A 14,779-nucleotide genomic window follows, 5' to 3' on the forward strand; every position below is an offset into this window, starting at 1 on the left:
TTTATGTCTGTGTACGGTGTGTATTTGTGTATGGTTGAGATCACCTTGGTGTGACATTTGATAGAAATGTGTGTTTATGTTGTCCCTGATGTAAAAACATGCATACAGTAGAAAGAAAATAGTCTGTGATATTCAACAGAAGCAGGAGGGTCTGTGGAAACTTCAGGACTTCCTTCTGCAACTGTGTAACTTGAATCGTGTGCAGTCGCCACAGGATATGAAATCAGTGAGGTAGGTCTCTCTCCTCAGGCAGGTCACATGACGTGCAACCACTTCCTCTTAACATGAGGACACAAATTAGCCTAAAGCTTAAAAAAGAAAACAGAATACCGAATAACTCCTGTACAAGATATTTGTTATTTTAGCTGTTATAAAGGAGACAGGCTCAGCACCGAGGAAGATTATACATGTGTGGAAACTCTAAACCCAGATTCATGATTAGACGTAGAGTGCTAAAACCAGGAGGACAGGTCAGTTCATCCTCCAAGCACTCACAATATTACATCACAGGACTCAAACTGTGGTCACCTTTGTGTAAAGCCTGTGTAAAACCTTTGTGTGAAGCAATACTGAACTACTGTTTGAAGTACTTTTTACACCACATTAGTCCGATGTTGAAGTTGCTACTCTTGCAGATGAAGATTTTACGTAGAAATACAAGATAAGATCAGAAAATAAAATGCATTGCTGAAGATTAAACTATAGGATAGTAAAGCTAAGAACCACCTAGATCACCAACAACATTAAAACACATATTATTCTGCCAGGGATGTAACTCTCTGAAAAGGACCATTCTGCATCAGCAACACCTGAAGTTCCTCCAACGGCTTTGAGTGATGACCCTCGGCCCCTTCATGCTACTGCTTGCTCACTAAGTAGAAGTTTCTGAGGTTTGTTTCTTAATATTGAATGTATCTCTAATGTATTTTCTCTCTGTGATGGTAAATTTAAACTGAAATATATTTGAGCTATAAGGTATTTGTCATGGTTGACACTGTGAGATCACTACATGTTAAACTGAACCCAACAATCGCAGACAACCCTTTGCTGAAACTGTTGGCTTTAACCAAACAAGTAATTGACAGCTAAAGAAAAGTTATTATTTGCAGTGTTACAACCATATACAGTACAGGCCAAAAGTTTGGACACACCTTCTCATCCAATGTGTTTCCTTTTTTTTTCATGACTATTTACATTGTAGATTCTCACTGAAGGCATCAGAACTATGAATGAACACATATGGAATTATGTACTTAACAAAAAAGTGTGAAATAACTGAAAACATGTCTTATATTTTAGATTCTTCAAAGTAGCCACCCTTTGCTTTTTTATTAATAAGGGAAAGAAATCCACTAATTAACCCTGACAAAGCACACCTGTGAAGTGAAAACCATTTCAGGTGACTACCTCATGAAGCTCATTGAGAGAACACCAAGGGTTTGCAGAGTTATCAAAAAAGCAAAGGATGGCTACTTTGAGGAATCTAAAATATAAGACATGTTTTCAGTTATTTCACACTTTTTTGTTAAGTACATAATTCCATATGTGTTCATTCATAGTTTTGATGCCTTCAGTGAGAATCTACAATGTAAATAGTCATGAAAATAAAGAAAACGCATTGAATGAGAAGGTGTGTCCAAACTTTTGGCCTGTACTGTATATGTATGGTATATTATTCCCCTAAGCATATTTGCATAAATAAACAATATCAAATTTGCACAAAGCGGAGGAATATATTAGGCTATAAGTGAGCCTGACCTCCCCAGATATCCCATCCAGGGGCGTAGCACAAAATTCTGGGCCCTGTAGAAAGGCATTTTCTATAGGGCCCTCCCTGCATCCACAGCTATTCATTCTAGCATCTTTTGTGGCCCTCCTCACATACTTAGTCCCCTTTTTCCCCCAAGTCCGACGCCCCTGATCCCATCTTTACCAAAATTACTGCTAGATTTTTTTATTCGGGGCTGCAGCTATAACGTTACATCCTACAAATACTTACAGATTACATATGTTGGGGTTTTGAGGCTGATTCTATTTTTTGGATCAGATATCTATAGCTGTTTTAGGCATAAAACTACATCCATTTAAATTAAAGGAATTTAGTATTCCTCATAGGAAACCCCTTGACAATGTAAAGCAGGCTTTGCAACAACCTTCAGAAGGAATATGAAAATAAACTATATTTGAACAGTCAAATGAATGAATAAAGTGAAAAAAAAAACAATGCTCAGGAATTGTTACAGAGTTTGGTGGCTAGTAAAAAGATGTATAGGGTGGGGGGGTAGTGCTGCGAACATTTAGACTCATAACCTTTTAGTGGAACATATTACATTTTTGTAGTCCTATTGCTAAAGTACAGGAAGTCAATGTTTTTGTGACCCCTGCTTTTGGCACATCATCTTGCACCTGTTACCACTCACCTCCCATAGCACATGTATGAATGACACTATTCTTCACCGTGTATCTGTTTATCCAGGTTTACACTCCCTTCTTTTATATGTGTGTGTGTGTGTGTGTGTGTGTGTGTGTGTGTGTGTGTGTGTGTGTGTGTGTGTGTGTGTGTGTGTGTGTGTGTGTGTGTGTGTGTGTGTGTGTGGGTTTGACCCAGTTCTCAAGTTGCCACCTGAGAGAAGAGATAGTATGCAGTTGCTGGAAGAAAGATACTGCGCATGTATTTAGACTGGAACTCATACTCTTAATATAAAAACAATAATAAACCTGTCAATTAAAGACAGGCTTCTCTCTCTCTCTCTCTTTTTTTTTTTTTTTTTTTTTTTTTTTTTTCTCTCTCTCTCTCTCTCTCTCTCTCTGTCAGAGTAACCGGATTATTGGATATGAATCATATTGTCTAATCTCTGATCCACACTCCGAAGCAGAAGGTGGTGGTAATGCACTTTAATACGCTGGTTGCCAAGCGCCGTTGAAACCCAAAAAGAAGCAGAATAGAGGAGGAGGACCCGGGCCGGAGCAGAGGACACATAGATCACATCCGGGGCTGGTTTATTCTAATAACCAAACGTCCAACCCGGAAAAAAAGATATCTCTTCTGTAATCCGATCACACAAACAAACAGACAAGAGTGTGAGAGCCTGATGCATGCCGGCTTTGTAAATGTCCGCTGTTTGTAAAAGTTATTGAAAGTTTGTCTAACATGCTCGTTATTTACCAGATTCGGGTCTCTCCTCTGTGCTTCGGAGCCGTGCGGGGCGCTGGCTGTGGCGCACACTGACTCCACAGCGGGTGAGTAGTCAGTCGACAGTGGCACTTTGTGACTGTATGTGTGTGTGTGTGTATGTTGCCTCTTTGCCTGTGTGTGTGATAGCCTATATGTGTGCGGAGGGTACAGTAGCCTACTGTAGGTGTGGCAGGCCGTTGCGTCGTTGGATCTGGTGACTCAGTGCAGGAGGTCATCTGAGCTGAACTAATGTAACTTCTGTCAGGTGTCACTGAGTAATTCTGCCAGATCAAATTGAAATTTTTTATTGCATGCTCATAATCACGTTATATGTGCACGCCCATGATCTTCAGACTGGTCATTCAGTGAAGCTCGTGCCTGCACTGTGGTCAGAAATGTGACTATCCAGCTGTCATTAGAAAGCAGCACTGGTGATGGAAGATCAGATTTAGATCCCTTAGTTCAGAAAAGTCATAATACCACACTGTAAAACATAGCCTAGTCTGTTACAAGTACAAGTCCTGCATTGGAAATATGACTTAAGAAAACCCTATGTGGGCGCTCAGTTGGTAGAGCGGGCGCCCATATATAGCCTAGACTCTAGGCGGTTTACTCCTCGACGCAGCGGGCCCGGGTTCGACTCCGACATGCGTCCCTTTGCTGCATGTCATTCCCCCTCTCTCTCCTCTTTCATACCGCAAAATAAAGAATGAAAATGCCCCAAAAATAATATATATTAAAAAAAAGCCTATTTAAGAGTAATTCAGGTGTAATCAGGAAAATGTAGCCCACTTAAAGCAGCCTATTCAAAGTAAAATTACTCAACATGTCTCCTGTGGCTTTTACTGCTACTAAAGATTATTTTCATTATGGATTAATCTGCTGATTATTTTCAATATTAATTGATTGATTGTAAAAACATTGAAAGTAGTGAGAAATGCCAAATTAGCCAGAGCCCAAAGTGACACCTCCACAATGTTTGTTTAGTCCAACCAACAGTACAACCCTCAACATTATATACAAAAATACATTCAAATGATTACAATAATTTAAAGGCAAATCAGCAAATCGTCACATTTGAGAAGTTTGAACCATAAAGTGTTTTTGTATGAATAATGACAAATGATTATCAAGAAAGTTGCTCCGATAGTCAAACTTTTCATATGTTTTCTGTGCAAAAGTCTTAAGCTGTAAAGTAACTAGTAACTAAAGCTGTCAGATACATGTATTGAAGTTAAAAAGTACATTATTTCCATCTGAGATGTATGGGAGAAGAAGTATAAAGTGGCATGAAAAGTCTTAAGTAAAGTACCAGTACCTCAGAATTGTACTTAAGTATACTTAAATCAATGTACTTGGTTTCATTCCACCTCTGGAAAGCAGTGAAGAAAAAAGTAGTGATTCATCGTTTGGTCCATAAATATCCAACGCCATTGAAACATGCCTGTCCCAACTTCCCAGAGCCCAAGGTAACGTCTTCAAATAGCTTTTTTGTGTTCAAACAACATTTCAAAACCCAAAGATATAACATTTTCTGTTAAATGTTGAGGTATTTTATTTCTATTTCATCTACTTTATATTCGTACTCCACCACATTTTGGAGGGAAATATTGTACTTTTTTCAGCTAAAGTTACTAGTTACTATTGGGGTGCAGAGGACGGCTGAACCTTGTGGTCCACTTTTTAACAAAGATGAGGCCCTCCCCAGCTCTATTAAAATGTTAAATAGACCCTCCCTCCCCTTGTGTTAGAAAAAAGCTGCAACATCCTCCCCTAAAAATTATATTTATCTTGTACAATCCCTAAAAATATGAGTTATGGAAAGTATACAAAGCTTTAAAAATGTGCTTTACCTTTACAAACTACAGCTCTTAAGTGACACTCACATGTTAATGCATCAATAATGTCAGGAACGTTTCACCACTGTCAGTTTTCACAGTCGAGCATCTTTAGCTAGGGAGTGTTATTAGTTTATTTGATTAGTTGCCGGTTCATTTTCAGATGACTGAATTAATCGATTCAGCTCTAAGTTAAAGGATTCTGTGCCTCTATGGATGGATGGATGGATGGATGGATGGATGGATGGATGGATGGATGGATGGATGGATGGATGGATGGATGGATGGTGGATGGATGGATGGATGGATGGATGGATGGATGGATAGATAGATAGATAGATAGATAGATAGATAGATAGATAGATAGATAGATAGATAGATAGATAGATAGATAGATAGATAGATAGATAGATAGATAGATAGATAGATAGATAGATAGATAGATAGATAGATAGATAATTTAAAGAACTCAAATCTGAGAAAATTAGCTACATATCGTGGATTTGGTTTGCCTTGATTTTGCCCATTCTTTTGAATAGTATAACTGACATAATTTTGAATCAGTTTCTGTTTTAGAAAAGATGTTCACCTTATGTCACAAATAAAGCAGATGTAACTGAGTGTCAGTGGGTTTCACGTCGCTGCCCTGGATGTTGTTAAGACAGTGAAACTGATATCACTGCCGTGATCTGTACACTGTGTTCTGCTCTGGTGCACACAAACTGTATTTACAGTCATTGAAATATGTGTGTGTTATCCTGTACTTAAAATTTTGTAGAAATGTGCTAAAGAGTGTTATTGGACTGATATTTATTGGTATTTTGCCAACAATGCCACAAACGCACCGCTGTTGCGAACCTGTTTTCAGATACCAAAAATGGTGTGTGTGTGGGTGTGTGGGTGTGGGTGTGGGTGTGGGTGTGGGTGTGGGTGTGGGTGTGGGTATGGGTGTCTGTGTGACCTCTGCGGCATCATTTTCTCTTTTCCATTACACTCAGTTTCTGTGAAAGGCTTCTGAATGGTTTAAATATTTGACCTCTTACAGGAAAAAGAAATAAAGGTTGCACGACTGACACATCAGAAACACAACCCACAAATTTTTCAAAGCTGTTTTAAAAATGAAGCATTTTCCTGACTGTTGACTTAAGAATAGTTTCACTGGAGTTGCACCAGCGCAGTGAAGATGCAGACTGAGTCTGCTGTCATTTCTCGTGTCTCTGTTTGTCTGTGCTTTGCTGGGTCATGTGTATGAGTGTATTCATGGAAATGTTCATGGAAATTCACGACAGTCCTGTAAAAGTATTGGCAGAGGGCTCAGCCATTCAGTCCTGATTATATATTTTATATGACTGTCACTTACATTATACTTTTTGTTCTCATAAATAACTAAAAATCAGACACAGATGTGGCCTAGTTAGCCATCATATTTACTTTTGTGGCCACATTACATTTTATTTATTTATTACACACAAGTCCTCTCAGTAAATTCAACGGAGAAAAGTGAGGACTTATGAAAAGGAAAATGTGCTAAACATTTCTTTGCATCTTTTGATTCAGTGCATCTATGTGCAGTATGTCATGTGATTACTTCATGTTTAGTCTGCAGAGATGCAAAATAAACAACAGTGGAGGGAATGAAAGTTCCCTTAGCAACTTCAGCAGGAGGAGATCATAAAATAGAGCTCTCATTATGCCAGAAGTATTCTGACTCCTCCCCCCCCACAAAAAAAATAAAAAAATAAAGTACTTTCATGGGCAGATGTGTGTCTTAGATAAAATTGTACCGGAAAGCATTCATTATTGAAATGTCATCAGCATACCTGAATGTCTGAGTTGAATGAATCTTGATTATGTTGTTCTCAGTCAGCAGCTCAGTGATTCACATGCATTGCATCATCTTAATAAATACATCTCATCAGCTCTCTTCCATTTCCTCTCTTCTTTTTCCCATTCCTCCCTCCCTCCCTCCCTCTCCTCTCTCTCTTCCCTGGCCAGTGGAAATGTGCGTGTGTGCAGATCTTGAGTGCAGTCTGTAATTTTTGGCTGTGGTGCAGGGCCTCAGCTCAGCCTCTGGCTTCAGGGTTTGCTCGGCCTCAATCACGTCACATGAAAAACTGCTGAGTGCGAGCGGGTCTCGTTCTTCCTGTGTGTGTGTGTGTGTGTGTGTGTGTGTGTGTGTGTGTGTGTGTGTGTGTGTGTGTGTGTGTGTGTGTGTGTGTGTGTGTGTGTGTGTGTGTGTGTGTGTGTGTGTGTGTGTGTGTGTGTGTGTGTGTGTGTGTGTGTGTGTGTGTGTGTGTGTGTGAGAACAGTAAATGAAAGTTGGTTTATCCTCACACACATCTGCCTGTGACTGCCTTTCTGTCCTATGAGTCCATCTCCTTCTGTTGCTCTGTTTACATGTTTGCCTCTCATTGCCCATCTGACCTGAGTATCTGTCTATCTGTCCGTCTGTGTGTCCGTGTGATATGTGATAGCAGCAGCATGCCATACGTGGACCGGCTGAACCGCGTATGCGGCTTCCTGGACATCGAGGAGAAGGAGAACAGCTGCCGCTTCCAGAGGCGATACTTCATCCTCGACACGCAAGAAAATGCTCTTCTGTGGTATATGGACAACCCTCAGGTGCTCCACACATACCGATGACACACACTTGCACAAACAGCAAGAGGAAATTAAATTGACCAATAGGAGCTGTGTAACCTTGGACTCTGAGACAATGACGAGTCTGTTTGTTTGTGTTTGCATGCAGAACCTGCCCAGTGGAGCGAGCTTTGTTGGCAGCCTGAAACTAACCTACATCTCTAAGGTAAACCATTTTACTTTGCTGTGGGTTGTAGTGAACTACGTACATGTACGTACAGGAGAGGAGACAACTGGGAGACATGCAGAAGCAGACTTTGTGAAGTTTTCCAGATGTCAGTGCGCTCGCTGAGCTAACCAGAGATAATGACATCTGGCTGCACTGCACTGTAATGCTGACAGCTCCTCCCTGGACACTCTGAGTCAAATAGATGGCAAAGCTATTAAAATGGTTCTCCTCTTCACTTCTCTACTCTCTCTTGTCTCCTCTTTTCCTTTTGTCTATTCTCTCTTTTTCTCCTCTCCTTTCCTTGTGTCTCTCCTCTCCTTTCCTTCCCCTTTGTCTCCTCTTCTCTCCTTTCATCTCCTCTCCTTTTGTCTCCTCTCCCTCCCCTTTCTCTTCTCTTCTCTCCTTTGGTCACCTTTCCATTCCTTCTATCTCTCCTTTCCTTCCCTTTTGTCTCCTCTTCTCCCCTTTTGTCTCCTTTCCTTTCCTTTTGCCTCCCTCTGTTGTCTTTTCTTCTCTCCCTTTGCCACCTCTCCTTTCTTTTTGTCTCCTCTTCTCTTCTGTTCTCCTCTTCTCAGGTGAGCGAAGCTACAGCAAAGCAAAAGCCAAAGACAGAGTTCTGTTTTGGTGAGTGAGAATCACAGAGTCATGCTTATGCAGTAGCGCACAATGGCATTCATTTTATTTACGCATGTGATATAATGATATAATGCGTTTATTGTGGTTATTCATGAAATTGATTTTGATTTCTGTAGTCATCAATGCAGTTTCCCGGAGGTACTTCCTCCAAGCCAACGATGTGACTGACATGAGGGACTGGGTGGCTGCTCTCAACAAAGCCAGCAAGATAACCGTGAGTGCAACACACACAAACCTGCACACATACATGATTTTATAACCAGATGTCTTAGTCTAGCATGAGGAAAAGGCTTAACTAGCAGATAAGGGGTTTGTTTCCACCTGAGCGGAAGCTGCAGTTTGCGGTGACGTGACTAAAACCAGTTTGTCCCGAGCGGGCGCAAATGGCAGCACGCTGCCCACGAATACCCTCTTACACACTTGTTGAATGAGGAAATTGTGAATGTGCATGAATACGAGCGATGACACACACACACTCAAACGTCACTGTGGTGGAGGTGTCAAACACGCCATTGTGAGTGTGTAAGTGAGCATGCCATGCACAGTTTGCAAATTTGCATAATATTTGTGTGTTCAGCGAGATGACCGGGGTCTTGTTGACTGACAACATTCCAGATGACAGAAGTGTTTCTCTTTTTCTCTTACCTGCACACTGACACAGGAAGCAGCGCCGCTCACTCTCTCTTTCACTTCCTCTTTGATGGGAGGGCTTCTCTGTTGCCTTTTCTCAGCGTACTTGGCCTCAATGAGATACTTCCTAAGACAGAATGGACCTAATGTAAATGCAGGAATTAAAGCAAAGCACAGACTAAAACATCCCACACAGTTATTTTCAAGTGATAGAATGCTTACAATAAAGCCCTTCACATGACATTTCTATTATTATTTTTTTCTTCTCCAGACACATCGGTGGGTGGAGGAGTTTATAATTTTAAGATAAAACTTTATTGTTTGTTCACACAGGAATTTTGCTTGCATGGTCTGCTCCAACATCAACATATATATTTTATTTCATACTTCAGAGAGGCCATTTATTATTTGGTATGATTTATCGGGCATTTTTGCCTTTATTGGGCATCTTATAGTGAAATAACAGACATGACATAAAGGGAGGGACTTATCTTAAGTCATTTTGGACAAAATGAATGTATTGTACAGTAACATACGAGGTTAACAGCTGTGCATATTTTTTTTTAACAAAGCAAGGGAGTAGCAATGATTTCTTTGTTCCTTCTTTGCATGCTTGTTAATGGATAATTGAACAACAAAATAAATGCAAACTTCTAATGGACAGAGGAAAACACAGTTTACAGCTGAGGTGCAACAGTGTTTGATTATGAGTGCCGATCTGAATGCATTTCTTATGGACGAATAACCTCCACATTCATATCCTAATAATGTTTTGTTAACTCATGAGCTACCTTGTGACTATATGATATTGTTTTCAGTTATTAATGGTTAATTATTTATTTGGATCCTTAGTCGGACTCGTTACTGTGGCAACAACTACCCTTTCTTGGGTCCATGTTAGAATATATACAGTAATATAGACAACAAATGTAGACACTCAACATTACATAAAGTAAATACAAATATTGCAATGTCACTATTATACCCATCACAATAAAATTACATCAAAACCAAACATGACATAAAAGACACTAAATAGTAAAACTACCAGTAATACTTTAAGAAAGAAATCTAAATTAATTTGCACATTCATACTGTAGATCACAAAATACATATCTTCCTTCTTGATTTTTGCTGACTTGTTTTCAAGAATAACCTCTTAAGTTGTTTCTCAAAACTAAAGTAACTGTTGTGTTTTATTTGTCATTGGTTGAGGAAGTGTAACGTGACCCCTCCGTGTATCTTCCTTGTTTGATAACTGTGCTTACTTCCAGATTTTTTTTTTATTTTCGATTACAAGTAGTTTGGTTGTTTTAAAACTATTGTATTTCCAAATAAAGTTAATAGATTGTACCATAACCTGTCTTTCAGCCATGCGAGATCTGTTCCCTGGTTTGTGTCAAGTGCCTTGCTGCTAAAGGATGATAAAATTGGAACAACCCTAAAGACTGTAGGGTGGATGTTTTCATGCAGAACATATTACAGTTGCACTGTTGCAGCATGGAGACTCCCAGTGGGAAATAAACCTCTAACCCCTGGCAATTAGTAGCAAGCTTTACCCACTAATCTGTACTTTTTAATGCAATGCTAGTTAATATTCTCCTAACTGCTGCTGTGCTGACAGGTTCCTAAGTCTGGCCCTGCACCTCCAAGGTCCGATGTGTCCGCAGTCATCAGCGACACTCAGGGAGGGAAGAGACAGCACGCCTACAAGACTGAGATCATCGGCGGCGTGGTGGTGCACACTACCATCCAGGTAATAAAGAGGAGGTTAAAACCAATGTGGTTACTATGACGATAATACATGTGACAATGATGATGCTAGAAGCCAGAATTAGCATTAATGAGCATTGTTTTCGTATATTTTTCAGCAAAGTAAAGCAGAGTACAGCTTGCTCTCAGCCTTCATAACCACTCTGTGTGTAATCTGATGTACTGTATTTGGACGATGGTGGTAACATTGACCACAGTTGTTGTAAGGAAATTGAAGATGGTTATGATGAAATATTTCAGAATGAGTGCGAAGAGACAGAAGGGAGAGAGAGGAAGGGCAACCGGCCAGGCGTGCTGAGGTGCGGTTACTGTGTCAAACAGGGAAATGTGGTGAGTACCCAGCAACTTCTAACTGATAAACTCTGTGTTTAAATAAAAAAAGCTGCATGTGGAAAATAAACTGTAATGTGTGTGTGTGTGTGTGTGTGTGTGTGTGTGTGTGTGTGTGTGTGTGTGTGTGTGTGTGTGTGTGTGTGTTTTTCAGAGGAAGAGCTGGAAAAGGAGGTTTTTCACCCTAGATGACAATGCAGTCAGTTACTACAAGTCTGAAATGGTGCAGAGACAGACGTTTTGTATTTCCTCTCACGTGTGGATGTTTTTGTGTGACTGGGGTCTTTGTCTATATCCATGTCTGAATTGTGCTTATGTGTGTCCCAGGATAAGGAGCCTCTCCGAGCCGTTCCACTGAGGGACATTCAGAAGGTCCATGAATGTCTCGTCAAGTCAGGGTGAGTCAAATGTGAATCACTGAGTCAACTTATCCCACCATTTTACTTTCTCTCCATCTGGTTGTCTCTCTAGTGAATATTTGGATAACAGCAGATTACACTTGAACAGATACAAACAACATCCACATTTGTGCAGTGCACAAACAAAAAGGCTAACATGGAAGTGTCAATAGTTTAAAGTTTGATATTCAGAAATTCAGGGAAGTTTATTCTGAAGAGAGCTATTCAGACTTTTCTCATTATATCTCTTTTTTCATAGACACTTCAAACAACCTTTATTTTTATCTGGACCTTCTCCACAAAAATGAACTATTACTATTGTTTTGCTTTCTCATTTTTCATCATAGACAGGTCCTCCCCCTATTAAATACACAACCCCAACTTTTTTCATTAACAGTTATTTTATTTAGACTCAGTTTCGACCTTTTATCTTTTTTTAAAGGTGGGGTAATGCGCTTTATTTGATTAATGTAGGTACATGATTAAATACAATGTTATTTTGCATATTTTCTCAACAGCTAAACATACACATAAACGCATGAGGAGAATAAATGACAAAAGAGAACAACTGAACAGAGAAGATGAGGCTGTCGTGACAATTTCTAACAATGTCTAATGTACGCCTGGCCACTTCCTGTATAATTCCCAATAAAGATATGAATACAGAAAATAATCAAATTTGATTTGCGGCACACTGATGATATTTGGCCCACCCTTTAGCCACTGTATTATTCAGCATGATAATTTCTCACTATGTGTCTCCATCAGGGATCTCCTGCTGAGAGACAACCTGTTTGAGATCATCACCAGCTCCCGAACCTTCTACATTCAGGTACAATCCCGTTTTAAATACCAACCAATCAGAGGCTTCGTTCCTCACAAGTTATAAAATCTGTTGGGTACTTTCTGGCTCTGGGTGAAAACATGATTAGATACAAGTTAGCTTGTTAGCCGGAGCAGAGAGGGTTTATATAGTCGCAGGTGATTCTGACCTGATGCTTTGAGTTGTTCTCTCTAAATGCTCTGCTGCTGATGTGTGGCACAGGCTCTTTTTTTAGGAGCATTAAAAGTTTGTTTTTGTGGAACGGGCAACACCATCTGTTACCATAACAACAATAACATCCTGCCACCCCCTCCTGGGAGAACAGCTGACTGAGATGTTGGGGGTCAGATCAGATGGGAAGTGCTGGGAGAGAGAGAGAGGTTGCAAGCATGAGCGCGTTTTGTTTTTGTCTGTTCAAGAAAAAAAAGGAAGCATGACAAACATTTGGTAAACTGAAAAAAACATGATCATGGTCAAATAAAAAAATCATCTTAAACTAAAATGAAACTTGAATTACAAATTTAAATTAGAGCCTATTAGAGTTATTGATATTTGAAAGTTTTAAAAACCAGATAGCCGATGTTCATGTTAAACATATAAGACTTCATAAAATAGGGTGACTGATGATTATTTCTTTGGCTGCAGTTATTAGGATACATTTTTCGTTAGTTTTTTGTTGACAGTAAGAACAATCTAGAATATCGCCAGTGACACAACACAATAGGACAAACCACTACAATAGCTAGTGTGAAAATAACTGTAGATAGGAGAGAAGATCAGATATTTACTGTATCTTCTGGTTATGTTTTCCTACAGACAGACTCTCCGGAGGAGATGCATGGCTGGATCAGGGACGTTGAGATGAAGATCCAGGACTTCAGAGGTCCCCCTAAGGTATCTCTGTTGTCTCTCCCCTTGACACACATGTCATGTTCATGGAGGAGAAAAACTTGATATAAGCATATGACGAGCACTGATTACTTCTTTGTCTTTTTCATTGCAGGGTTTTTCATTTAAACGTGCGTCCTCTCTCTATCGAAGTCCCAATGCCTCCTCAGCGCCTCGAGGCCAACAGAGTGATGAGCGCAGACCTCCACTGGTCAAGTCCTGCTCTGTGGCGCCGGGCTGGCAGCCCTGGACGCCTGTCCCTCCGTGTGAGCCTTCCATCCTGGATGCAGAGGATGAAGACAGTGCTTTCAGCTCTGTGCCCACCTTGCCTTCTCTCTCCTCTTCCTCCACCTCTTCCTCCACCTCCTCCTCCTCCAACTCCCTCTCCGCCCCGATCCCTTGCCCCAATGCACCTCCAGCAGCTTCAATCAGCGGACTGGGGATCCTCACAGCGTCGGGAGATGTGGCCAGCGGGCGTCGGAGGCACCGCTCGCAGCCTCAGCCTCACACCGGCTGCAGCTTCCCCTTCAGCCTGGACGACGACAGCCTCCGCACCACGGACGTCTAAGTTCAGTAAAATCTGTCCAGACTCCTGTGTGGACTTGAGTGTTGGTACTTGCTTTAAAATGAATGTGACTATTAATAATAGTATTCCCTGCTAATGAAGTGACACTGTGACCATCTGCCCGGATGCCATGACGTGAGATTGGGGTCTCCTGTTGGTTTTGTAGCTGTAATGCAGACGAAGGATGGACCCAGCTGGAAGGGGACCAAGAGGCGCAGTGTTTGTTGTTCACAGGACTGTGAAGAAGTATGATGGAGAATTTTTAGTTTAACTTCCTCTGAAAACTTGAATAATCTTGTTGTTAATTGTTCTTGCAGACTTACAAATTATGGCACATGCTTTCGATCGGTTGCACTTGGCTCCCCTCGGAGATATAAATCATAAAGAACGTGTTTTCAACCCCGCTAGAAGTATTCACCAAGAAGTGTTTAAAGGCATTTAAACACATTACAGTCTATCGTTTTTATATTCAAGCTTATGTTCACAAAATACTTTTAAAAAAGGTGGGTCTTTTTAGTTTTTTCTTGCCTCCTTCTTCCTGAGACAAACATTATGTGACATTAACTTACCTTCGTTAATAATTAACAAACATTGTATTACTAACGTCTAATCAGGTTTCAGCGGGGTAGTATAAGGGTAGAGGTCTCGTTAAAAAGGTACATGCACTCACATGCTAAACTGCCTGACGGCTCTTGGCTCTTCTGTTGTCAGCAGCAGCTTTTATGTGTTCGCCCTAGATTTTGAACAGGAGCTTTTAATACTTGGCTTAAAGATAGTTCGTCGGTAAACTGTGACTCCTCTCTTAGCTTGTAACAGGGTACCGCATTAATACAGCAGTGTTTTAGATGGTACTTGTCGTAGAATGTACTGCCAACATCAAAGTACAGCTGATCAGCTGGTTGACAGCATTCCAG

General features: G+C 40.5%; 1 protein-coding gene across 4 annotated transcripts; it reads left to right on the plus strand.

Moving 5' to 3' along the window:
• Nucleotides 1-2,857: 2,857 nt before the first annotated feature.
• On the plus strand, nt 2,858-14,488 carry si:ch211-204d2.4 (uncharacterized protein LOC100003662 homolog). 4 transcript variants are annotated; one of them, XM_039803607.1, is made up of 13 exons: nt 2,858-3,081; nt 3,170-3,240; nt 7,488-7,635; nt 7,763-7,819; nt 8,398-8,446; nt 8,575-8,672; nt 10,713-10,844; nt 11,102-11,191; nt 11,346-11,414; nt 11,519-11,589; nt 12,358-12,421; nt 13,229-13,306; nt 13,416-14,488. In XM_039803607.1, exons 3-13 carry the CDS (start codon nt 7,495-7,497, stop codon nt 13,866-13,868), a joined length of 1,302 nt encoding a protein of 433 aa, XP_039659541.1. In that variant the 5' UTR covers nt 2,858-3,081; nt 3,170-3,240; nt 7,488-7,494; the 3' UTR covers nt 13,869-14,488. The 4 variants fall into 4 exon arrangements, with proteins under 4 accessions (XP_039659541.1, XP_039659542.1, XP_039659539.1 ...); XM_039803608.1 differs by having other exon boundaries at nt 7,491-7,635; XM_039803605.1 differs by having other exon boundaries at nt 2,858-3,240.
• The last annotated feature ends 291 nt before the right edge of the window (nt 14,489-14,779 follow it).

The sequence above is a fragment of the Perca fluviatilis genome, chromosome 6, assembly GCF_010015445.1.
Source record: "Perca fluviatilis chromosome 6, GENO_Pfluv_1.0, whole genome shotgun sequence".
Classification (NCBI taxonomy): Eukaryota; Metazoa; Chordata; class Actinopteri; order Perciformes; family Percidae; genus Perca; species Perca fluviatilis.